Raw genomic sequence first — 20,613 nt, 5'->3', positions numbered from 1 at the left:
GTTGAGTTGAGTTGTTGAGAGTATTTTGTGATTAAATAGATTTTCTTATTCAAACTTTAAATAACCACTTCAAGGAAACTTCAATCAAACACGTGCATCTCCCTTTTGTTAGCTGAAACGAAGCACATTTTCAAACATTGTGCGTTCATCGTCTTCTCTTTGCATTCAAATGGCTGAGTAGTTGTTCTACACTTCTTCAAAGTAGAAAAAATTCCAATCCCATCAGAAGTAGCAGCAGCATGCAGGTAGTTTCCCCAAAAGAGGATCACAAGCAGATTGATTCCGAAAGTATACACTCTTCCCAATTCAATTCTGCTCCTTAATTCTGCGCAAACCTACCAAACCACCTTCACCAACCCCCATCAGCTTCGGGGGGTTCGGGTTGAGTTGTTCTTCATCTGTTGAGCAAACTGGAAAACTCTTGCACACGTCCCCGTCTCGAGGACAATCCCTAGGTGGAATCAATCCTTATCATTTGAGAATTCCCTTTCTTGCAAAGCAGTGGAAACCTGGGATTGGGTTTGATTAGATTTGAACCGAATCCCACATGCGATGACTGGATCAAATCTTCGCTCCCCTCGGACGGGGGTTTTGACTGGAGATGTTTTCAATTTTAAAATTTGGGCAAATTTGGCTTGAAGGAAATCTTAAAAGTTCAGAAGTCTTCAAATTTCAAGTTTTTCTAGATAAACTGAAAAACAATTTTTCAAAAGATAATTTGACAGTTGAATTCTGAACACCCCCACCGAACATGCAAACACATGCGCTCCCGATAACGAAAATGAAGACAGCTTTCAATCCAATTCTCCAGTTTTCCCTACGTCGACGACGACTCCAACTCTGGAACGACTCCGTTTGTACAGCTGGAATGAAGATGTATTTCACGCTATCGAACGGCTGATTGATTAAAACCTCTGCTTCTTGCAACAGTAGTGGCGGCAAAATTGGTGTGTCACTCGGTCTCAATCCGAAATTCCTGAGATTCGCTGGATCGAGAGCATGTTGTGTTCAGTGTTGTCAAACAAAAGTTGTGCCTCTTCGTTAAGCGGGTTTGGAGGTAATTGGGAAATGATTTATAGAACTCAAGTTAAATTGAATTGTTGGAACAATCAGTTGAATCTAAAAAAAAAAAGGAATGCCAAAAATGTACAAAATGCAATGCCGTATTCTTTTAGTGGCATTTTGGCAATTTCTTCCAGACTAAAATACCTAAATTTAAAAATTACTAGGTTACTAAGATCTGGTTCTGGTTCTGGTTCTGGTTCTGGTTCTGGTTCTGGTTCTGGTTCTGGTTCTGGTTCTGGTTCTGGTTCTGATTCTGATTCATTTTGATGTATTCTTACCAAAACAATAAAATAACAATAAGGTTACATTTAACGTGTTAATTTATTCAGAAATATAAGAACCACAATCCTAATAATTAGCTCTGCAGTGGTCTGGGCATAAAGTACAACTTTTTCGTAAGCGTTGAGTAGAAACTGGAGATCTGCTTCTTGTTGTTCCGTCTGCCATCGACGTTGCTAACCCGTCTCGATACGGCATTGTTGGTGGCCGTCAAGATATCTAGTATGGACTCGTCGTCCGGATCGAAACTCTCGATGACGTTGCAAAGCTCCTGGATGTACCAACTTCCTTGCGCATTCCGGAAGGAAACATGGCCTAAAATGATACTGGTTGTAGTGTAGAAGTCATGACGTCTTGAGCGAAAACAAACCATGATGTGAACTCATTGCTATAAGAAAATCGGCAAACTCCGGATAACTAAAGATTCTGTTATCCTGCACAGGGCACGTATAACGCCGACCTCCGACGAGGTTGGCGCCAACAAAAGATCCCGTGTCGAACCTGAAGCGGGACACCAGCGTTGAAGCCAGCCCGGAAACCAGCGATTGCAGCTGAACTCCACGATCCAACCTGCCTCCCCGGCAGGCTTGCACCACGAACAGCTTAGGCTTGCCGGCCATTGCCGGTAGGGCTGCTGGTGTGAAGTGTTCTATGAACTCGTACAAATGGAAGGTTTCATCACGAGCCACCAACCGGTCATTTTGCTCTCCGTGAGTGAGAAAAAATACCATCAAACTGTCACACTGAGTCAACTCGGCATCAGTCTTCACTTCGAAAAAAAAATACAAGATTCATTACATTTCATCAAATTCATTTCAAAAGTGCTCACATTTTCCAGCAATTGCCTCAATATCCGAAGCGTCTTGGTTTTCGAAAACTTTGATGTGCTCCCGTGCGTACCCCAGCAAGGGCAGCGTCTGCAACAGTCGTTCGACGTCCTTTTCCGTCCCCACTCGGGGACTGTATCCGTTGGTAAATTCACGATGATTAAATATGAGCACTTTTCCCCGCAAGCGGGATTCCATCGAGTACCGCTTTGAGGACGGATCCACCGAAGTTCGGATCGTGGAGAACATTACGGTTCCGTATTATTCTTACTGAATTGACGAAACGTGCGGTGAGTTGCTTGTCGAAGCTGTTCTTATCGCGACCAAGGTTTGTTTACTAACAGGTAGATAACAATGACTGAACCAATATAATAAGTATAACGTTATTTAATCCACTTGAATGTGGTTGGGGCCTTTTTCTTGTTTCAATTGACTTCTATTGATCAAAAAGCTTTACGTCGTTTGATCTCTTATAGCTAATTATGCCATTTTGAGTATTTTCATAACTACCTATTGTGTTTTGTGAAAATTTGAGTATTTTTCACTAAAAAATGTAACACAATGCAAAACTGTTCGAGCAGAAGTATAAATTTATTATAAATATATTTATATTGAAAAAGAATACTATTTGTTGCGTTCTACAAATAATATTTATAAATAAACATGTACAAATGAAACGAACATGGCTGAATTTGCATTCCAGCGAAATAAATCCACACTTGCGTGCAAGCTTGTATGCAAAGCATCAAAATCAAGCTGAATTCTGTCAAATTCTCCCCTAGCCTCTCCCATGGAAATTGCAACTCATACAGCTTCTTTTGTTCCATGCAAGGCCAAAATCAGGGGTATGGTAGTAAGTAGTTATGTCATTAGCAGAGCGAGAAGGCAGATATGATTGGGTGGGAGAGCAAGTAGTTGCATTAATAGCCGGACCCGGGTCTGAGGGCACACGGAAGGACTATGACATTTCAACCGTAACAGTGAAAGTGATCGGATAGGAGTTTTGGAGTTTGCTTCGCGTCTTCAATTTACAAGTACGGTGCGGGTTGGCTCTTTGCGTCTTGATGATTAACTTGATTTTGGATCTGTTGATGACATCGTTGAGCGATTCTAAGACAAGCTAAATGGAATTATTCGGGAAGTTGTAGGGGAAATAAACCCATTTTAAGCCTAATAAGCGGTCTTGTTTGAATGATGCTGGATAATCTGGAGTGTTCCTTGAAATTCAGTAAAACCAAGAACACCAACGAGTAGAGCAACTTTTTGTGAACATTTCTGTTTATTTTCACTTTTATTAAAAGTTATGCTATTTCTTTTACAAGCATTTTTAAAAAATATTTCAAAAACGCATTCTAATCAGTCGTGTGCATTGGGCCACGCCCATTTTTCTATTTTCAGCTTAGTTCTTTTTTTCTTCCAACGCTCGTTTGGGTCTGCTTCGTGCTGCCAAAATTGATGAAATTTTGAGCGAACACTCACGAAAAGTAGCATTTATAGAGAAAGTTTCCTGGCAACACCACAAGCGCTGCTGGTGGTGTTGGTGGCCACCCTTTGTCCTTTATTTGCCTTCGCTTCTCGCTCGGTTTTCTTCAGCCTTCGATTAGAATGGATGGTCGAAATTGAAACGTCAAAAGACTTAGCGCGTTTGTTTTTTTTTTATGGCGCTTGCTAATTATTTACATGTTTCGGGATTATTTTTCAAGTGAGTGACTAAATAAGTAACGGCCAAAAGAACATGTTGCCGGTAGTTAGAAGCAATTTTATATCTTAAGCGCTTTGAAATCGTTAGCGCAAGTGAAAAGATATTGAAGGCGACTTTCGTTAAGCAGTTAACCTCTGATCTTGCGTGTGGATGTGTGTGCCACCAAAATGTTGAGAAATGGTCTCGCAAAATAGAATTTATGATCAAAAGTGCATTAAATTTGATCTTTTTGGCCAGTAAGTGGCATAAATTTGCGTGCTTACTCGAGGCGGTGCTGTTGCTGGTAAGTTTACAGCCTAAATAGTATTTTTGGAGCTTTAATCGAGCATCAAACTCTCCATATGACGAAGATAGGTGTTTGATTAGAAAGGGTATATTTCCCCTGTCTCTGAAGCATCAACGTTGTGCATGAGTTTTTTTTATCCCGGGCCGTGCAACCAATAATATCTGTCTGTCAGCATGGCTTCATGGTCAAGAGATCTACAACAACGAACCTGATAACCTTCGTAACCGACGTTTTAAGGAGTATGGAGAGTCGCTGCCAGGTGGATGCTGTCTACCTGTCTACATGGATTTTGCGAAGGCGTTCGATAGAGCGCCGCACCGTTGAAAAACTGCGAAGGCTTGAACTCCCCGAGTGGATCAAGACTTGGCTGCACTCCAACCTGTTTGTTACAGGCACTTGTCGCTCGATTGGAACCCAAATTCGATTAGCCGTCTACCCCGGAGGAACGGTGTATGACAAACGAGCTGCAGTGACAGGTGTGCACTGCTCGGCATGGAGTCTCTCGAACAGCGTCGGACTTTACATCAACGAATGTTTGTTTTCGATGTTCTGACTGGCCGCATCAAAATTGCAATTTTGCTTCCAGCTGCGAGAAGAAATCAACGTGCACTCTATGGCTACAACCGACCCATCGACCGTTGCTGTCGAATCTTCAACACCGTTTCAAACGAGTTTGAACCTGGCATGGCTAGAGAACGCTTTAAATGTAGAATTCGTACCCTTGAACTGCTACCATGAGTCCATGAGATTTTTCCCCATGCGCATGATCTAGCAAAAACACCCACCATAACAGCTCAGCCGAGCCAGAACCAATCGAAAAGCACACGTATCGTACCGCGTGAATGAACGAAGCAAATAAGAGTTAGCAAGATCTTTTATGGTAGAATTGCGCTCCGGAAGTGGTCAAAAGCGTCCGTGCGGCTTCATCAAATTCTTTGAGCTTTGGGTCCAGCCCCGACGATCGATGACTTTCTTGCCTACCTATCCACGGATGGCGTAATGCGTTCATCCCTTATTGAGGATGCAATTTATTTGTATCAAATGCTTCAAATCTAGCCCGATCCCAATTCTACGGATTAACGAAAGCTCCCTCGCACACGAGTAATGGAACCAACCTCAACCGCAAACACCGTTTCGATTTTTGATGGCACGTGTATTTGCAGTGTATTCCACTCAATTGTAGTGCAAACACCGACTCTCGAAACATTCGTACCCAGCTCAGACACAATGCTGCTCGACGAACGCTTCCTGCATATTGTGTGTGTGTTTTTCAACGTAAAATGTTTGACAACAAATGTGATTTTGCCGACGACAGATTTGTATGAATGAATGAACCTCACCCCTCCCCAACCAAGGTGCTTTCATTGCCGGTGCGAATTCGATACAGAGTGAAGAAATAAAGAGCAAAAAATATCTCTTCTCCGCAGGGACACATCATTAAAGAGACCTGAAAATCAAAACAGAAGGGAGCTCTCGTGAATGTTTTGTAGCAATTGTCGTCATCGTTTGCAACTGTTCTCCGGTGATGTTTGCGTGTGCTGCTGATGACAAAAGGAGCAGATTCAAAAGAACCTATCAATCTTTGGCGCGAGATGAGGGGGCCGTGCAGACGTCACACATAAAAGCCAAAGGCAAACAATCAAATATCGGATCTCTTAAGGGACCATCCATAAACCACGTGGACACTTTTTTGGGAATTTCGACCCCCCCCCCCCCTTCGTGGACAATTGTCCATACAAAAAAAAACTTTTTTGTATGGAGCGTGGACAATCGCCAAACCCCCCCCCCCCCTTTAGGTGTCCACGTGGTTTATGGATGGTCCCTAATCGGATACAGTAAAATTAATACGAATCCATTTATCACTCGGGTTTCGTCACGTTGAATTTAGGGATTTGGTTCAGCGTACTCCGTACATCCGCACACTTTAACAATGCAGTGTGGTTCGCTTGAAAACGGAACCATATGAAGTAGTTTTTAAATTTGAAATCTCAATGTTAACGTTCGAACACCAGTTTGTGTCTTCAATGAAACCAAGAAATCTACCGATCCTGGAGAGCTGTCACAGCTAAACCACGGAAAAAACAGTAAACAAACAGACAGACATAGACAGATTGTCTGACAACAAGCTGCAAGGAGAATACAAAAACTTCTTTAGAAATTTGGATGTGATCTGAAAAAGTAAAACCCATCTGAAAATTATGTTAAAATTCATATGATTGACCAAAAATACGTAACCGGCATCAGCTTCTTTCAGTCCGAAAAGTTATGCTGGCGAAAAAAATGCTTGTTGTTAAATGGTATACTCAAAGGATTGACTATTGGGACTGTTATGGATGTTTTAACTCGCATAAACGTTGTTTACGTTCAAGTTTAAATAACAACAAATGAAAAGTAAAGCTATGATCTATCGTTGATATTGAACCATGATTCAGACAACTTTCTAAGCAATTGTAAATACAGGCAGTTCAAGTTTAAACTGAAATCCGTATTAGAAAATGCATTATTCGAATTGTTTAGTCAAGACACATAACAACAATTTAGTCAAGACACACAACAGACCTTTATTTTTCATAGCGGAGGCCTAAACTAACTTAAAACGGATATTTTCAAGTTGCTTTTTTTGTATGGAAAATATCAGATTTTTTCTAAGATGTCAAAAAAAGCCATTAAGGCGGTTGCAAATAATTTTTACAAGTTTAATCGGCCCGAAAATTAGAGGGCAACAATTTTTTTTCGTACAGCTTCAATATTTTAATGAAAATTGAAGTCTAATGAACTGATTCAAATTGAAATGCATTTTACCGCATTTCTTATCGTATTTAGCATGTTTGGGCTTGTTCAAAAATATTTTATTATGTTGTGATCTATATCTATAGCAGATAGTTTTTTTTTTTAGAAAAAAAGTTTCGTAAATTCTTAGAACAACAACATTTTCTCAATAAAATGGCGAAGTTTGATGAAACCTCCATGCCAATTGTTTGAAAATTAAATAAATCTGAATCCAAAGAGGGGGTGACATGCTTTTGAATAAAATCAACATGATTCTCAAATACCAAAAAAGAGATCAAAACAAATCATTCACCATTGTGACTTGTGTGAGGGATTTGTATCGACATAATTGATTAATTCTGTAGATTTCTGAAATATTTCAGTTCATACTTTTTTCTTCTTTTACTAACACCAGATCATTTTGTACATTTTTTGGTCGTTTTAAACAATTGCAGAGCTTGTCAAAATGAACATTTTTATTCCTGAAAAACGAATTTTGGTTAATTCTATCAAGTTATGAGCAAAACAACGTTTAAAAAACTGTCATTTTCAAATCTGTACTCTAGAATGTGTACACCAAGGGTGACCAAAGTATGGCCCGCGAGGTGATTTTTTGTGGCCCGCGGACCCATTTTGAATGATCATGTAAAATGGCCCTTTGCACATTTGTAAGTGATTCTATTATTCCTGAAAATTTAGATTATTTTTCCTAATATAAAACTAATGATTCCATACTATGACCCCGATTAAATGAAACAAATATTGAGTTGAGCAATCTTTCTTATAGAAACAATGTAATTAACTCGTTTAAATGTGATTTGTAAAAGTAAATTTTGCCAAATTTTCATCAAACATTTTTGGAAATGAGTTGCAGAACGTTATTTTAATTTTAATTTGATTTAAGCAGGAACCTGTTAAGAGATAAAATATAGGTATATAATTATTCAAAAATCATGATGTACGATTTTTTTTATTATCTGAGCCTAAAACTTTTTTCGCTCTTAGAACATTTCATCGCGTGATTTGAATTCATAACGTGTGGGTTACGGATCTGAGTACGTAACATCTGATTAAGGCAGAATGAAATTTATTGAAATTTGATTGAAAAATCTTTGAGCCACGATTTATCATTAAAGTTGCACAATATTAAACAAAAATTACGCATTTTCACAAAATGTGTGTCTCCCATTCTGAAATATATTTGAAAAATTAATAAAAACAAATTCAGTTGAAATAGAAGTGCATTCAACTAAATACCATTTAATTTTCAGAATATTTGTTAAATCACGATTAATTTTATTGATTGTTGAGGCACGAAAGATGCAATGAAAATTAGATGAATAATATTTGTTTTGCATTTTTTTAAATTGATTTTTTGATTTTAATGAAATTAAAACAATTAAATAACAAATAAATACATAACGAACATGTTCTAAAATAACCTGGAATTAAAAAAAAACTCCAACCGATTGATGCTTTTTTTCAATTTTAAGATTGATTTTTTTTCATTATTTTTTTCAATTTTTTTCTCCTTTGGCCCGCAAGCTCATGTGAGCTTCTAATTTGGCTCGCCATTCAAAAACTTTGAGCACCCCTGGTGTAAACCACAAAAAACCACAATTTTCTAATGTCGATATCTCAGCAACTAATGGTCGGATGTTATAATATGAAACATTCAATATTACGCCCATTTGAAATGTTAGTCTTGATTTAAAAAAATGTATTCGAAAAGATCAGAAAATATAAAATCGAAAAATACAGTTGAAAAATACAGTTTTTGAAAAAAATAGTTTTGAATCAAACATTTATAACTCAATCAAAGATTTTTACATATTCTGGTTCATTCTGAAAAGTTGGCATTTGATGTCCCCTAAAAAATATCAGAAAAAAATAAAATAAAAATAGTGTTTTTTTTTGCAAATCAAGTGTAGTGACAAAAAGTGAAATTAAAGATCATCAATTTTCTTTTGACGTGCATCATTTTTTTCAGTCAGTCCTTATCCTACAACTTTGCTGAAGACACCAAATCGATCAAAAAATTATTCAAAAGATTCAGATTTTTGAATTATCACAAATCATTTTTGTATAGACAGCTGTCAAATTTGTATGGAAAATTATACGGACAAACTAATGATGCAAAATGGCTTTTTTGGGCATACCAAAGGCACCAAAAAAGTTTCAGCCGGATTAAAAAAAATCTAAAAATAAAATTGAATAAAAAAAGACCGATTGCGTAGAAAATTGCTCAAAAGAAAAGGTAATAAAATATTTAAAAAAAACTTCGACTGTTTTTACAATACGTTATCGAATAAGAATCTAATTTTTATGTTTTGATAATAAATATATTTGAATACCTAATAGAATTTATTACATGTCCCAATTCCAAGCAGACCAGCCCTTACCAATTTCCGGTGGGACAAGATAACAGAATTTTTTTTCCTCGTCAAACGTTTTCGCAATCGGTTAAAACTCCCGAGAGGCGGAGAGATTTGCCTCGGGAAAACTTCCCATGGGAGGATTTGCCGGCTCGAGGGTCACATTATTAGCACGGTCGCGTGCGTGCATTCATGAAATCCATGTTTTGAGCATAAAACCACCGATAATGGATTTTATGATTACGCGTATCATCAATTCCGTTCCGCTTCGGTGACATCTGTCGCGCTGGCAAAAATGTCGTTTGATATTGTTTTTGAAATTTTTTATGGCATCACTGCTGCGCGTTGAACAGTGCAGCCATTCAGGCGTGTCAAACGACGTTCGAGAAAGAAGGTCGCCAGGAAGTCCTAAGTAAATATCAATCAGCGAGTTTGCACAACAAATCCGATCGAATCAATATCGATTCGAGGGTGGGAGAAAGGGGGGAAGGAGCAGATCCCCGGGGGCTCTAAACTGAATGGGATAAAACAATGGGGACGTTTAGGTGAAAAAATAAAGGTCCTCGGGGAGAAACGGTTGAAAGTTGTTGTTTTTAGAAGACCTGTTCCCAATCTTAATTTTTTTTTTTTGCAATCAGTGAGACGATTTTGTTTAGTTATGTTGTTTTAAAGTCTTGGGGATCAACTGTTTGGTTTGGTAATTGCTTTATTCTAAGTACTTCAAGTCCGATTATAAGTTATTAGGAGGTATTCCAATTTTTCTAATTAATAACAAAAGCAAAATGTAAAACGCATATGAAAAAAATCCTCTTTCCTTCGCTTCCAGAAACGTTGATAAGAAGATTTCTTTTTTTGTAATTAAAAATTAAATGATGAGAAAAGTTTGCGACTGAGACTAATTTAATATTTCAGATGAGTTTTCCTCAGCTCTTGACGCGTCGAAACACGAGACTTTTTCCTGGGCACGAGCCTGTTGCTGCTGAAAGTTTTCATCCCTCCAACATTCCAGAGGTTTCCCAGGGTGGCTCAGAGTGAAAAGGGGTACGAGTGCGAGGAATGTTTTATCATGGATTTTCCATCAATCCGTCCATCCATGGCATCGCTTGCCACCCAGGACGACGAACTGCGAAGGCGATGGTGTTCCGAGAGAGAGAGAGAGATGGAGAAAGTTTGACTTGGTCAACATCCTCATCAAAGTTTGATTACCAAGATAAAAGATTGGACGCCTTCGTACGATGACTTGGAAGGAAGCTGTGCGTTGTTTGCTGAATCATAACACAGGAAGGATTAACAATTTTGGTGTAGGATATTGCCGTCTGAAGGATGAAAAATGATGGTAAAGAAACATCATTGAGAAAATGAGTATGTTTTGGAATTTAACAAAATAGAAAAAAATCTGAAACAACTGCAACATTTTGGACATCTGAAATATATTTAATTACAGAAATAATTGAAACATCTGTAACAGTTTGAGGATCTGAAAAGTCTGAAACATCAATGACCAATGGCCAATGACCAATGGCCAATGACCAATGACCAATGACCAATGACCAATGACCAATGACCAATGACCAATGATCAATGCAAAAAGCAAAAAGCAAAAAGCAAAAAGCAAAAAGCAAAAAGCAAAAAGCAAAAAGCAAAAAGCAAAAAGCAAAAAGCAAAAAGCAAAAAGCAAAAAGCAAAAAGCAAAAAGCAAAAAGCAAAAAGCAAAAAGCAAAAAGCAAAAAGCAAAAAGCAAAAAGCAAAAAGCAAAAAGCAAAAAGCAAAAAGCAAAAAGCAAAAAGCAAAAAGCAAAAAGCAAAAAGCAAAAAGCAAAAAGCAAAAAGCAAAAAGCAAAAAGCAAAAAGCAAAAAAAGCAAAAAGCAAAAAGCAAAAAGCAAAAAAAGCAAAAAGCAAAAAGCAAAAAGCAAAAAGCAAAAAGCAAAAAGCAAAAAGCAAAAAGCAAAAAGCAAAAAGCAAAAAGCAAAAGCAAAAAGCAAAAAGCAAAAAGCAAAAAGCAAAAAGCAAAAAGCAAAAAGCAAAAAGCAAAAAGCAAAAAGCAAAAAGCAAAAAGCAAAAAGCAAAAAGCAAAAAAGCAAAAAGCAAAAAGCAAAAAGCAAAAAGCAAAAAGCAAAAAGCAAAAAGCAAAAAGCAAAAAGCAAAAAGCAAAAAGCAAAAAGCAAAAAGCAAAAAGCAAAAAGCAAAAAGCAAAAAGCAAAAAGCAAAAAGCAAAAAGCAAACAGCAAAAAGCAAAAAGCAAAAAGCAAAAAGCAAAAAGCAAAAAGCAAAAAGCAAAAAGCAAAAAGCAAAAAGCAAAAAGCAAAAAGCAAAAAGCAAAAAGCAAAAGCAAAAAGCAAAAAGCAAAAAGCAAAAAGCAAAACGCAAAAAGCAAAAAGCAAAAAGCAAAAAGCAAAAAGCAAAAAGCAAAAAGCAAAAAGCAAAAAGCAAAAAGCAAAAAGCAAAAAGCAAAAAGCAAAAAGCAAAAAGCAAAAAGCAAAAAGCAAAAAGCAAAAAGCAAAAAGCAAAAAGCAAAAAGCAAAAAGCAAAAAGCAAAAAGCAAAAAGCAAAAAGCAAAAAGCAAAAAGCAAAAAGCAAAAAGCAAAAAGCAAAAAGCAAAAGCAAAAAGCAAAAAGCAAAAAGCAAAAAGCAAAAAGCAAAAAGCAAAAAGCAAAAAGCAAAAAGCAAAAAGCAAAAAGCAAAAAGCAAAAAGCAAAAAGCAAAAAGCAAAAAGCAAAAAGCAAAAAGCAAAAAGCAAAAAGCAAAAAGCAAAAAGCAAAAAGCAAAAAGCAAAAAGCAAAAAGCAAAAAGCAAAAAGCAAAAAGCAAAAAAGCAAAAAGCAAAAAGCAAAAAGCAAAAAGCAAAAAGCAAAAAGCAAAAAGCAAAAGCAAAAAGCAAAAAGCAAAAAGCAAAAAGCAAAAAGCAAAATGCAAAAAGCAAAAAGCAAAAAGCAAAAAGCAAAAAGCAAAAAGCAAAAAGCAAAAAGCAAAAAGCAAAAAGCAAAAAGCAAAAAGCAAAAAGCAAAAAGCAAAAAGCAAAAAGCAAAAAGCAAAAAGCAAAAAGCAAAAAGCAAAAAGCAAAAAGCAAAAAGCAAAAAGCAAAAAGCAAAAAGCAAAAGCAAAAGCAAAAAGCAAAAAGCAAAAAGCAAAAAGCAAAAAGCAAAAAGCAAAAAGCAAAAAGCAAAAAGCAAAAAGCAAAAAGCAAAAAGCAAAAAGCAAAAAGCAAAAAGCAAAAAGCAAAAAGCAAAAAGCAAAAAGCAAAAAGCAAAAAGCATAAAGCAAAAAGCAAAAAGCAAAAAGCAAAAAGCAAAAAGCAAAAAGCAAAAAGCAAAAAGCAAAAAGCAAAAAGCAAAAAGCAAAAAGCAAAAAGCAAAAAGCAAATTTGCTCTTTCTTAAGAAAATTGCTAAATTATCAAAAGTTCTTCCATATCAATTACGATTATGAGCAATTACGGTAAATTTTATTGGATCATTGGATCTCAAAAGTAATGAAATCTAAGATTGGAAAAAATAGCGAAAAGTATATATTTTCACAACTGCACATGCTGAAATTCAGTAACAATGTTTATCAACATTCGAGTGTCAATTGTTTACGCTCTAATTGTGTCAATATTTCAAACAATGCACCGTTGTTTGTATCGCAATCACTGTCCATCCGCTTGACCAAAAGTTGCAAACATGCCAATCAAGCCGACAAACAGCGATCAGCAGCGGGTAATTTAATTGCTGCCCATTTTCTCCTTATTGCCTCAACACAGCAGAAGCTTCAGTCTTCTTGTAGAAGCTGAACTAGCCCTGCAAATACCTTCCGATACTGACGACCGTGAAGAGGTTGTTGACGAAGCTGATGGTACCCGTCTGTTTTGTCGAGAAATTCTAGCGATTTGATTTATTTGCACTGTTGACTGACTAAAAGGTCGATTTTTGGAGATTTAAGAAAATTTGGTTGCTCTGCACCAAAAAGTTCAAAATAATAAATAAAATTTAATAAAATATAGTTACTGATTTGAAAATTTCCCTAATTTAATCATCAGTTATTTGAACCAATTTAAAACAAAGACAGTGACAAATCTTCTGCTAGTCAGGTCTGTTAAAAACTGCCAGACAGTCGAAATAACTAGAGCAGAACCAATTTCCTTGCAGCTGGTGTCGGAACCAGATATTGCAATAAAGATGGTGACGACGACGACGACGACGACGAGCAGGCATGCTGCTTTCTGTATTAATTTTCACTATCATCAGCATTTAGCGAGGACTGGTGGAGCAATTCAGAATAAAACTTCTTTATAATTGAAATTGAAATTAAAGAAACTTTCGAAACTATACTGCTAAAATAACTGAAATAAATCATGATGAACATTCAATTCACTTTCAACACCAGATTTCCACAGATTCCACAAATGTAATTGAATCATTTAGTTGTATACATTACTAAGTCTTCTTTACAATCTTCCAACATCTCTCTCCCTCCAAAAGTAAACAGAAAATCATAAAATTAAACTGCCTCTTCGCTCCCCAAAAACTTATCATCTAAACGAAATCACACAGAATTATTGCACCCTGGCAAGTACTAAAAACAAACTCCCTTCAGCCTCAGTCTTGACTTGTTTTCCCTTCTTGCACTTGTTTCCAATTGAAGCAAAAGACGCGCGGCGGCGGCAGCGATCCCACACACTTTCTTGCTGGAGCTGATTTTCCGCCGTAAGCTGTTTGCCTTTACGACGGGGTCTTTTTGCAGCCACCCAGACCATGGCCCAGCCAACAGACAACAATCTGTTCCGACGTTGCAACAGCCAGCGCAGAAGACCATTCTTCTTGGGCATCGTCTTTTTTTTTGTTCAGACCTTGGGGGGCGAGAAACAGTATCGCTGGGCAAAGTACTGTTGGGTGGAGAGAATTTGTTTTTTTTTTTTTTTGTTTTTTGTTGAGGAGTTCAAAAAATGTTTAATTTCAATTTTAGCCTACACAGTAAAAAAAAATGCTGAGATTACATCTGGAAATAGGTACCTATATCTTTTATGTCAGAAAAAATGTGTAGTTTTACCTCAGAAAATTTGTAATTTTAACACATTTCTGGTGCAATACACTTTTGCAGTCTAATTTGAGGTAAAATTACATCGTAAAAGAGGCAATATTCTACCTTCCAAAATACCATATTCCAAATTTACACAATTTTGTTCTGTATAATTAAGTGTTAAATTTTGACATTGCATATGGGTAATTTTCTGCCAACACACACAGCAGTTGCCTCGACCATTCTTCGATTTGCGTGAAATTTTGTTTTAATGGATATTTTTTGTCACTGATCATGAATCCGAGCTCCACCATAAAAAATACATGTTTTACAATAGAGCAATTCTCCACGAAATCGGTATTTTTTCTAAATTTTAATTTTTGTATTTTTTAATCCGACTGAAACTGAAAGATTTTTTGCACAACCTGGAAATTTCAGAAAAGTTGGCATTTAATGTCCCCTAAAACAAATAAAAAATGAAAAAAATAAAAATAGTGTTTTTTTGCAAATCAAGTTTTAGTGACAAAAAGTTAAATTAAAAATCACCAGAAAATGTTTTACCGTGTATCCATTTTTTTCAGTGCAGTCCTTATCCATACCTACAACTTTGCCGAAGACACCAAATCGATCAAAAAATTCCTTCAAATGATACAAATTTTTGAATTTTCATACATCATTTTTGTATGGACAGCTGCCAAATTTTTATGGAAAATTATATGGACAAACTAATGATGCAAAAAAGCTTCTTTGGGCATACCGAAGGCACCAAAAAAGTTTCAGTCGGATTAAAATATACAAAAAAATTTGAATGACCGAAATCTAAGAGAATTGCTCACTTTTATGTTAAAGTGGACGCTAAATTTGATGGCGTAGATACTCAGAATTCGTACAGCGAAATGAATACAAAAAAAAATAAAAAATAAACTAAAATTTTTCCTTGCTCAAATCACTTTTTTTAATTTTGGCACATGTAATTTTAAGTGAATATTAATGTACTTTCCGTATCTCCAATAACCTAGAAGGGTAATTTTTGGCACATGTAATTTTAAGTGAATATTAATGTACTTTCCGTATCTCCAATAAACTAGAAGGGTAATTTTTGTATAGAAAAAAATAAAAATGTCGTGTTTTTTTATGACTATGCAGGGTTATTTTTAGACTCTAGCAACGTTCAATAAAGTTGTAGAACAGACAATTACAAACAAAACAAAGCTTTCTACGTATAAATCTCCGACAGGGTAATTCGGTTAATAATATTTTGTTCCAGGCACGCCGTGAGTTATTGGCATTTTAGTGAATAATAGCCCAATTTTCAAACTCAAATAAAAAAGTGTTCCATCCAGATATCAACTCGATTCGAGCTGGTGCTTGTAGGAGACATCTGGGACTACCATCTGAGACTGATAAAGCTTTGGGTAAGGCATTTTAACACAGAAAATAGACACTTTTTTAGTGAATTTTTTAGGTGTAAATTTGGGTTCAGTCTGGTGTAGAGCGTCCAATTTCCCGGGGATACAAATTTCCCGCGAAACGGGAAATTTTCAGCCAATTTCCCGGGAAATCCCGGGAATTCCCGGGAAATTTTAAATTTATTGAAAATCATTATGATTAAGGTTTTAATTAATATTATGCAACAAAATTGTATAGGACATCAACATTAATGGTTTAAATAAGCGTGAAGATCAATTAAAAGCTTGACTGCATGTAAAAAATCATTCAACTACAAGAAAATGTATTTTGGTATTTTTTATGAGAAATTTTAAACTTGCCTCTGTGACCAGTATATTGAAATGAAAAAAAAAACATGTAGAAATTATGTTTTTCATGACAAATACTGGTTTCAGCTCTTGAACAAATGGTAAAGCTTTTTAGTGTTGGTTTTACTCCAAACAACACAAAGTAGCTTCAAAAATTTATATTATCAGAAATAATTCTGATATCAGAATTTCTGATAATCTGATTAATTATATATAAACCAAACAATACATTTAATGGAACAAAATCATGTTGAGTTTGTTCATTTATTATTTTTCAGAGAATTTTCAAAAAAAAGGTTCCAAAAATTTAAGAAAATGTATACTTCAGCTTGAATTTCGGGAATTCCCGGGAAATTTACAAATTTCCCGGGAAACGGGAAATATTTTTTTTTCGGGAAATCCCGGGAATTCCCGGGAATTTTTTTCCCGGGACGGGAAATTGGACGCTCTAGTCTGGTGATAATTTATAGTAGTCTTGAAATGTAGTTTTTTGTTTAAAAAGTACTACTCAAACTAGTGAAACAGCGAAAAAAAGGTCAAACAAAAGGTCCTTCAAATAGTAGGGTCGACTGTAGTATGGACTGAGTTCTGATCCTAAAGTGATTTGTTTTTCATGCAACAATTTTAATCTAACTGCTTTGAAGCCCTTAAGAATATTAACAGAATATTAATTTGAATTTCAGCAGTAAGCTATTTCTGCCAGCAGCATTCAAGCACTTATTAAAATACAAAACCACCCAACACAACGGTACCCCCAACCATCATCGAACATACCCCTCCGGCGATGAAGATGCGACGAAGTGTTCCACTGTCTTCGTCGTTGCTGGCTAGTACTGAATCCAATTCTGGAAACAATTACACTAAGATTACAACAACACTCAGAGGCACCAACCAAACGCCCCCCACACCCTCGGCCCTCATTACCGATGGGCGCTTTTCTTTGCGCTTTTTATTAGGTTTTATTTTCGTTTCCTTCTTCCCTTCTTCTTTCCGCCTTAAGGGGGGTGGTCCATTTTTCTCAAATTTTGCCATCAACGACGATCCACTAGCTTTTCAATGATTTGTATGCTTTTGTGGGGGAGTTCCGCTGGCAGAGTCTTCAATTGATCCCTTTTTCATTGAGCAGTTTCAATGTAAAGCATTTCGAAGAGAGGGATTGTTTCAATCCTAGAGAAAGATACTCAATCTCAACTGGGAGCGGTTTAAATTTGCAGTACATTTGAGTCATGAGTGCAGAAATCAACCCTAAAAACCAACCGCCGGGGACATTTTCCGTTGGTCACCCACCGCAATCCTAGCACGTGGTCGGCAAAAATATTCCACATCATAAACTAGAGATAGGGCATAGAGATACGCCCCCTCACCACAGACAGAATGGCCAAACCAGCCCTGGCATGGAATGGTGACACTAAATTCGGTATGATTTATGAGCTGACAAATCGAGTATAGCGATTTAGTTGTCCAACTCCCACCCTCCGTTCCGTTTCTCCCACAGGACTTCTTCTGCTGTTTGTCGCATCCCAAATATTGCAATCATTCACCAAACGCTACCCTCGAGGGTACGGTTGACCACGTCAGGGTAGGGTAGGTGGACAACACGGTGGGTGGTGTAAGAAAAATGCACCCCGCCGGCATCACATTTATGGGATTCTGGGGAAGACTTCATTTATTTTCCAAGATGTTCTGATTTTACCCCAAATCACCCTAGAAAAAATGGGAAAATACTTTGACAAACCGACCAACGATAGCAGTGATTTTGGCGTCCCATATCGAACTTGGCTGTTGTCCCGCTGTGTTTGCGTGCAAGTGATAATAATTGATGATCACCACTTGTTTTCTACTGTCGGCTTCCGGGGAAATTGAGTGAAAGGTGATACAAAAAAGACTGGTAAGAACTCCATTATCTTAATCAACAAAAATCAGTATAATTTAAAACAAGTTTACGATAAACACTTTGTATTTTCAAATAAGATTAAATAATTTTTCTTTTTGCTTTTTGCTTTTTGCTTTTTGCTTTTTGCTTTTTGCTTTTTGCTTTTTGCTTTTTGCTTTTTGCTTTTTGCTTTTTGCTTTTTGCTTTTTGCTTTTTGCTTTTTGCTTTTTGCTTTTTGCTTTTTGCTTTTTGCTTTTTGCTTTTTGCTTTTTGCTTTTTGCTTTTTGCTTTTTGCTTTTTGCTTTTTGCTTTTTGCTTTTTGCTTTTTTGCTTTTTGCTTTTTGCTTTTTGCTTTTTGCTTTTTGCTTTTTGCTTTTTGCTTTTTGCTTTTTGCTTTTTGCTTTTTGCTTTTTGCTTTTTGCTTTTTGCTTTTTGCTTTTTGCTTTTTGCTTTTTGCTTTTTGCTTTTTGCTTTTTGCTTTTTGCTTTTTGCTTTTTGCTTTTTGCTTTTTGCTTTTTGCTTTTTGCTTTTTGCTTTTTGCTTTTTGCTTTTTGCTTTTTGCTTTTTGCTTTTTGCTTTTTGCTTTTTGCTTTTTGCTTTTTGCTTTTTGCTTTTTGCTTTTTGCTTTTTGCTTTTTGCTTTTTGCTTTTTGCTTTTTTTTTGGTACTCAAAATTCCTGAAATCCGGAAAGTAGCAACAAAAAATTCTAAAACTATCTAACGCACAACCTGCGACTCCTGCTGAACTTCAACTGCTCCAAATTTTCCGTGATGTCACCGGCCAGGAATCTCGTAGCATAGCATAGCATAGCATAGCATAACGGGTCTGCACCACGCTGTAGGGGGTGCCACAATGGTCAATTCAATATTCTTAGACAATTTGATTGCTGCCCGGTACATCCAAAAATATCTAAGAACGTAAATTTCCACACTGTGCTCCAAGGCTACGCCCATACAGTCCCGTGGGGATTTGGGAGGGGATGTTTTTGTTGTTCACTAGTGGCAAAAGTGCAGGGAACCCATGCGACTTTTAAAAGTGAACGGAATATTTTTGGGAGGTTCGGAATGAGGGTTAGGGGAATTTCATCGGGCCGATGAAAATGGTTGAATGCGTATTGTATTAAATGATTTGGATGTTTGTAAGTGTAAATGTGAATCTGTAGTGTATTATCTAATAAGCATATAGTATTGTAATAATAATAAATAATAAATATAATAAACACAATCAATATAGTAAATTGAATAAATATAATAAATATGATAAATATAATAAATATAATCAAGATTATTCCAGGAAGCTGTAAAAAAAATAGCAGTAATTTAAAATATAAATGCTCCGGATGGTTTCCATGCTGTTTTAGAAAGTTTCAATATTTTAAGCAATTTAATCATATATGGTATGAGGAGATGGTATGTTACAGGAAAAGAATAGGACAAGGATTAATATGAACATTTGAATAAATCATATAGTGAGTAGATAAATGTAGGCATTTAATTTAAAATAATTCCAGGAGGCTGTAAAAAATAACAATAATTTACAAACTAATACTCCAGATGGAACCACAAATAAAACAACAGAAACACAAGAATCCAAACACGCGGCTTCGCACCTTCCACAGAATTCGACTTGAACACGGCCACGAATAAAGCACAAAAAGAACACCACAAAAATCCATCTTCTCGGCACTGCTGCTCACACGATCATGTCACCGGCCAGGAATCTCGTTGACACAAATTTCGAAGGTGTACCCCTTTGAGTTGACTTCTCAATTTACAAACCCATCTAGCAGCAGGAGCAACAGCAGCAGCACCAGCAAGTAAAGGTAAAATATCCTCTTTCGAAAGTTTTCCCCGAGGATCGATGTCGATGGCTGGCAAACTCTCCCCGAACGCCGAAAGGTCCTCCAGTCAAGCACAACAAATCCCAATTTATAGTTTTACGACACTCCCGGTATCGTTTTACAAGCTTGTTTTTCCGCTCCTCCATCAAACCGGAGACTTCTTTGGAGAGGGTGGGAGAAGATTTTCGCTTTCACAATAAAAATCGTAACATTTGCGTGCATGTGGCAGATAAAATTAACTTCACTTTTCTTCAATCTCCCCTAGAGTTGTAAAATACGGAAATGGAAATCTACACAGACAATCATGCTTCACTTTTCGACACGCACAATCGTATTCGGTTTCATCTCCCATTTAATCAGAAAGGGATTTTCTTGTCCTTCTTCCCCCCTCTCTAACTCGCAAATCGCTTTCATCTTAAGCGGATCCTCATTCAAGGACTCTCCTGGATTGCCGATGAAGGCAATTTGGGCCTCCGGGCCCGAATTTAAAACTGAAGTAATTTACAAAAAAAAAATACTGCACTTTGGCTAATGTCACGACAGCCGATAAAAAGGGGGAGAACAAAATGCGATACAAGAAAAGGGAGGGTTGGCTTTTCCTTCTTTTTTCCATCGAACGTGTGTTTTCTCCCCCTCTAGGGAGATGACAAAATTTTAATTGCATTTAGACTGCCAAGGTATGCAAAAGCGAGGACGGTTGATGTCGACGTAAAACTGTCACCAAATTGTTAATTTAAACGGGCAATTGTACCGCGCGCGGGAGAGAGAGCACACACGTTCGCGTTTTATTTAAGTGGGTAATTCTACGGTTGTTGGGAGTGAAGTGCTTTTTTACCTTTCGATGTGTT

General features: G+C 36.7%; 1 protein-coding gene across 1 annotated transcript; it reads right to left on the bottom strand.

Annotated features, from left to right (window-relative positions):
• Positions 1 to 1,385: 1,385 nt before the first annotated feature.
• Positions 1,386 to 2,448, bottom strand: LOC120420833 (caspase-6-like). The gene is made up of 3 exons (XM_039583954.2): positions 2,174 to 2,448; positions 1,715 to 2,113; positions 1,386 to 1,659 (listed from the first exon to the last, which is right to left on the bottom strand). Exons 1-3 carry the CDS (start codon positions 2,418 to 2,420, stop codon positions 1,421 to 1,423), a joined length of 885 nt encoding a protein of 294 aa, XP_039439888.1. The 5' UTR covers positions 2,421 to 2,448; the 3' UTR covers positions 1,386 to 1,420.
• Positions 2,449 to 20,613: the final 18,165 nt, after the last annotated feature.

Source organism: Culex pipiens, chromosome 2 (assembly GCF_016801865.2).
Source record: "Culex pipiens pallens isolate TS chromosome 2, TS_CPP_V2, whole genome shotgun sequence".
Taxonomy (NCBI): domain Eukaryota; kingdom Metazoa; phylum Arthropoda; class Insecta; order Diptera; family Culicidae; genus Culex; species Culex pipiens.
Note: the sequence above shows the minus strand (reverse complement) of the source record. Positions and strands in the feature narration are given on the sequence as shown.

Coding starts and splice junctions, on each gene's coding strand:
- LOC120420833 (XM_039583954.2), bottom strand. CDS start 2,420: ATGTTCTCCACGATCCGAACTTCGGTGGATCCGTCCTCAAAGCGGTAC. Junction 2,114..2,173: donor TGAGGCAATTGCTGGAAAAT/GTGAGCACTTTT, acceptor TTTTTTTCGAAG/TGAAGACTGATGCCGAGTTG. Junction 1,660..1,714: donor AGCAATGAGTTCACATCATG/GTTTGTTTTCGC, acceptor GTATCATTTTAG/GCCATGTTTCCTTCCGGAAT.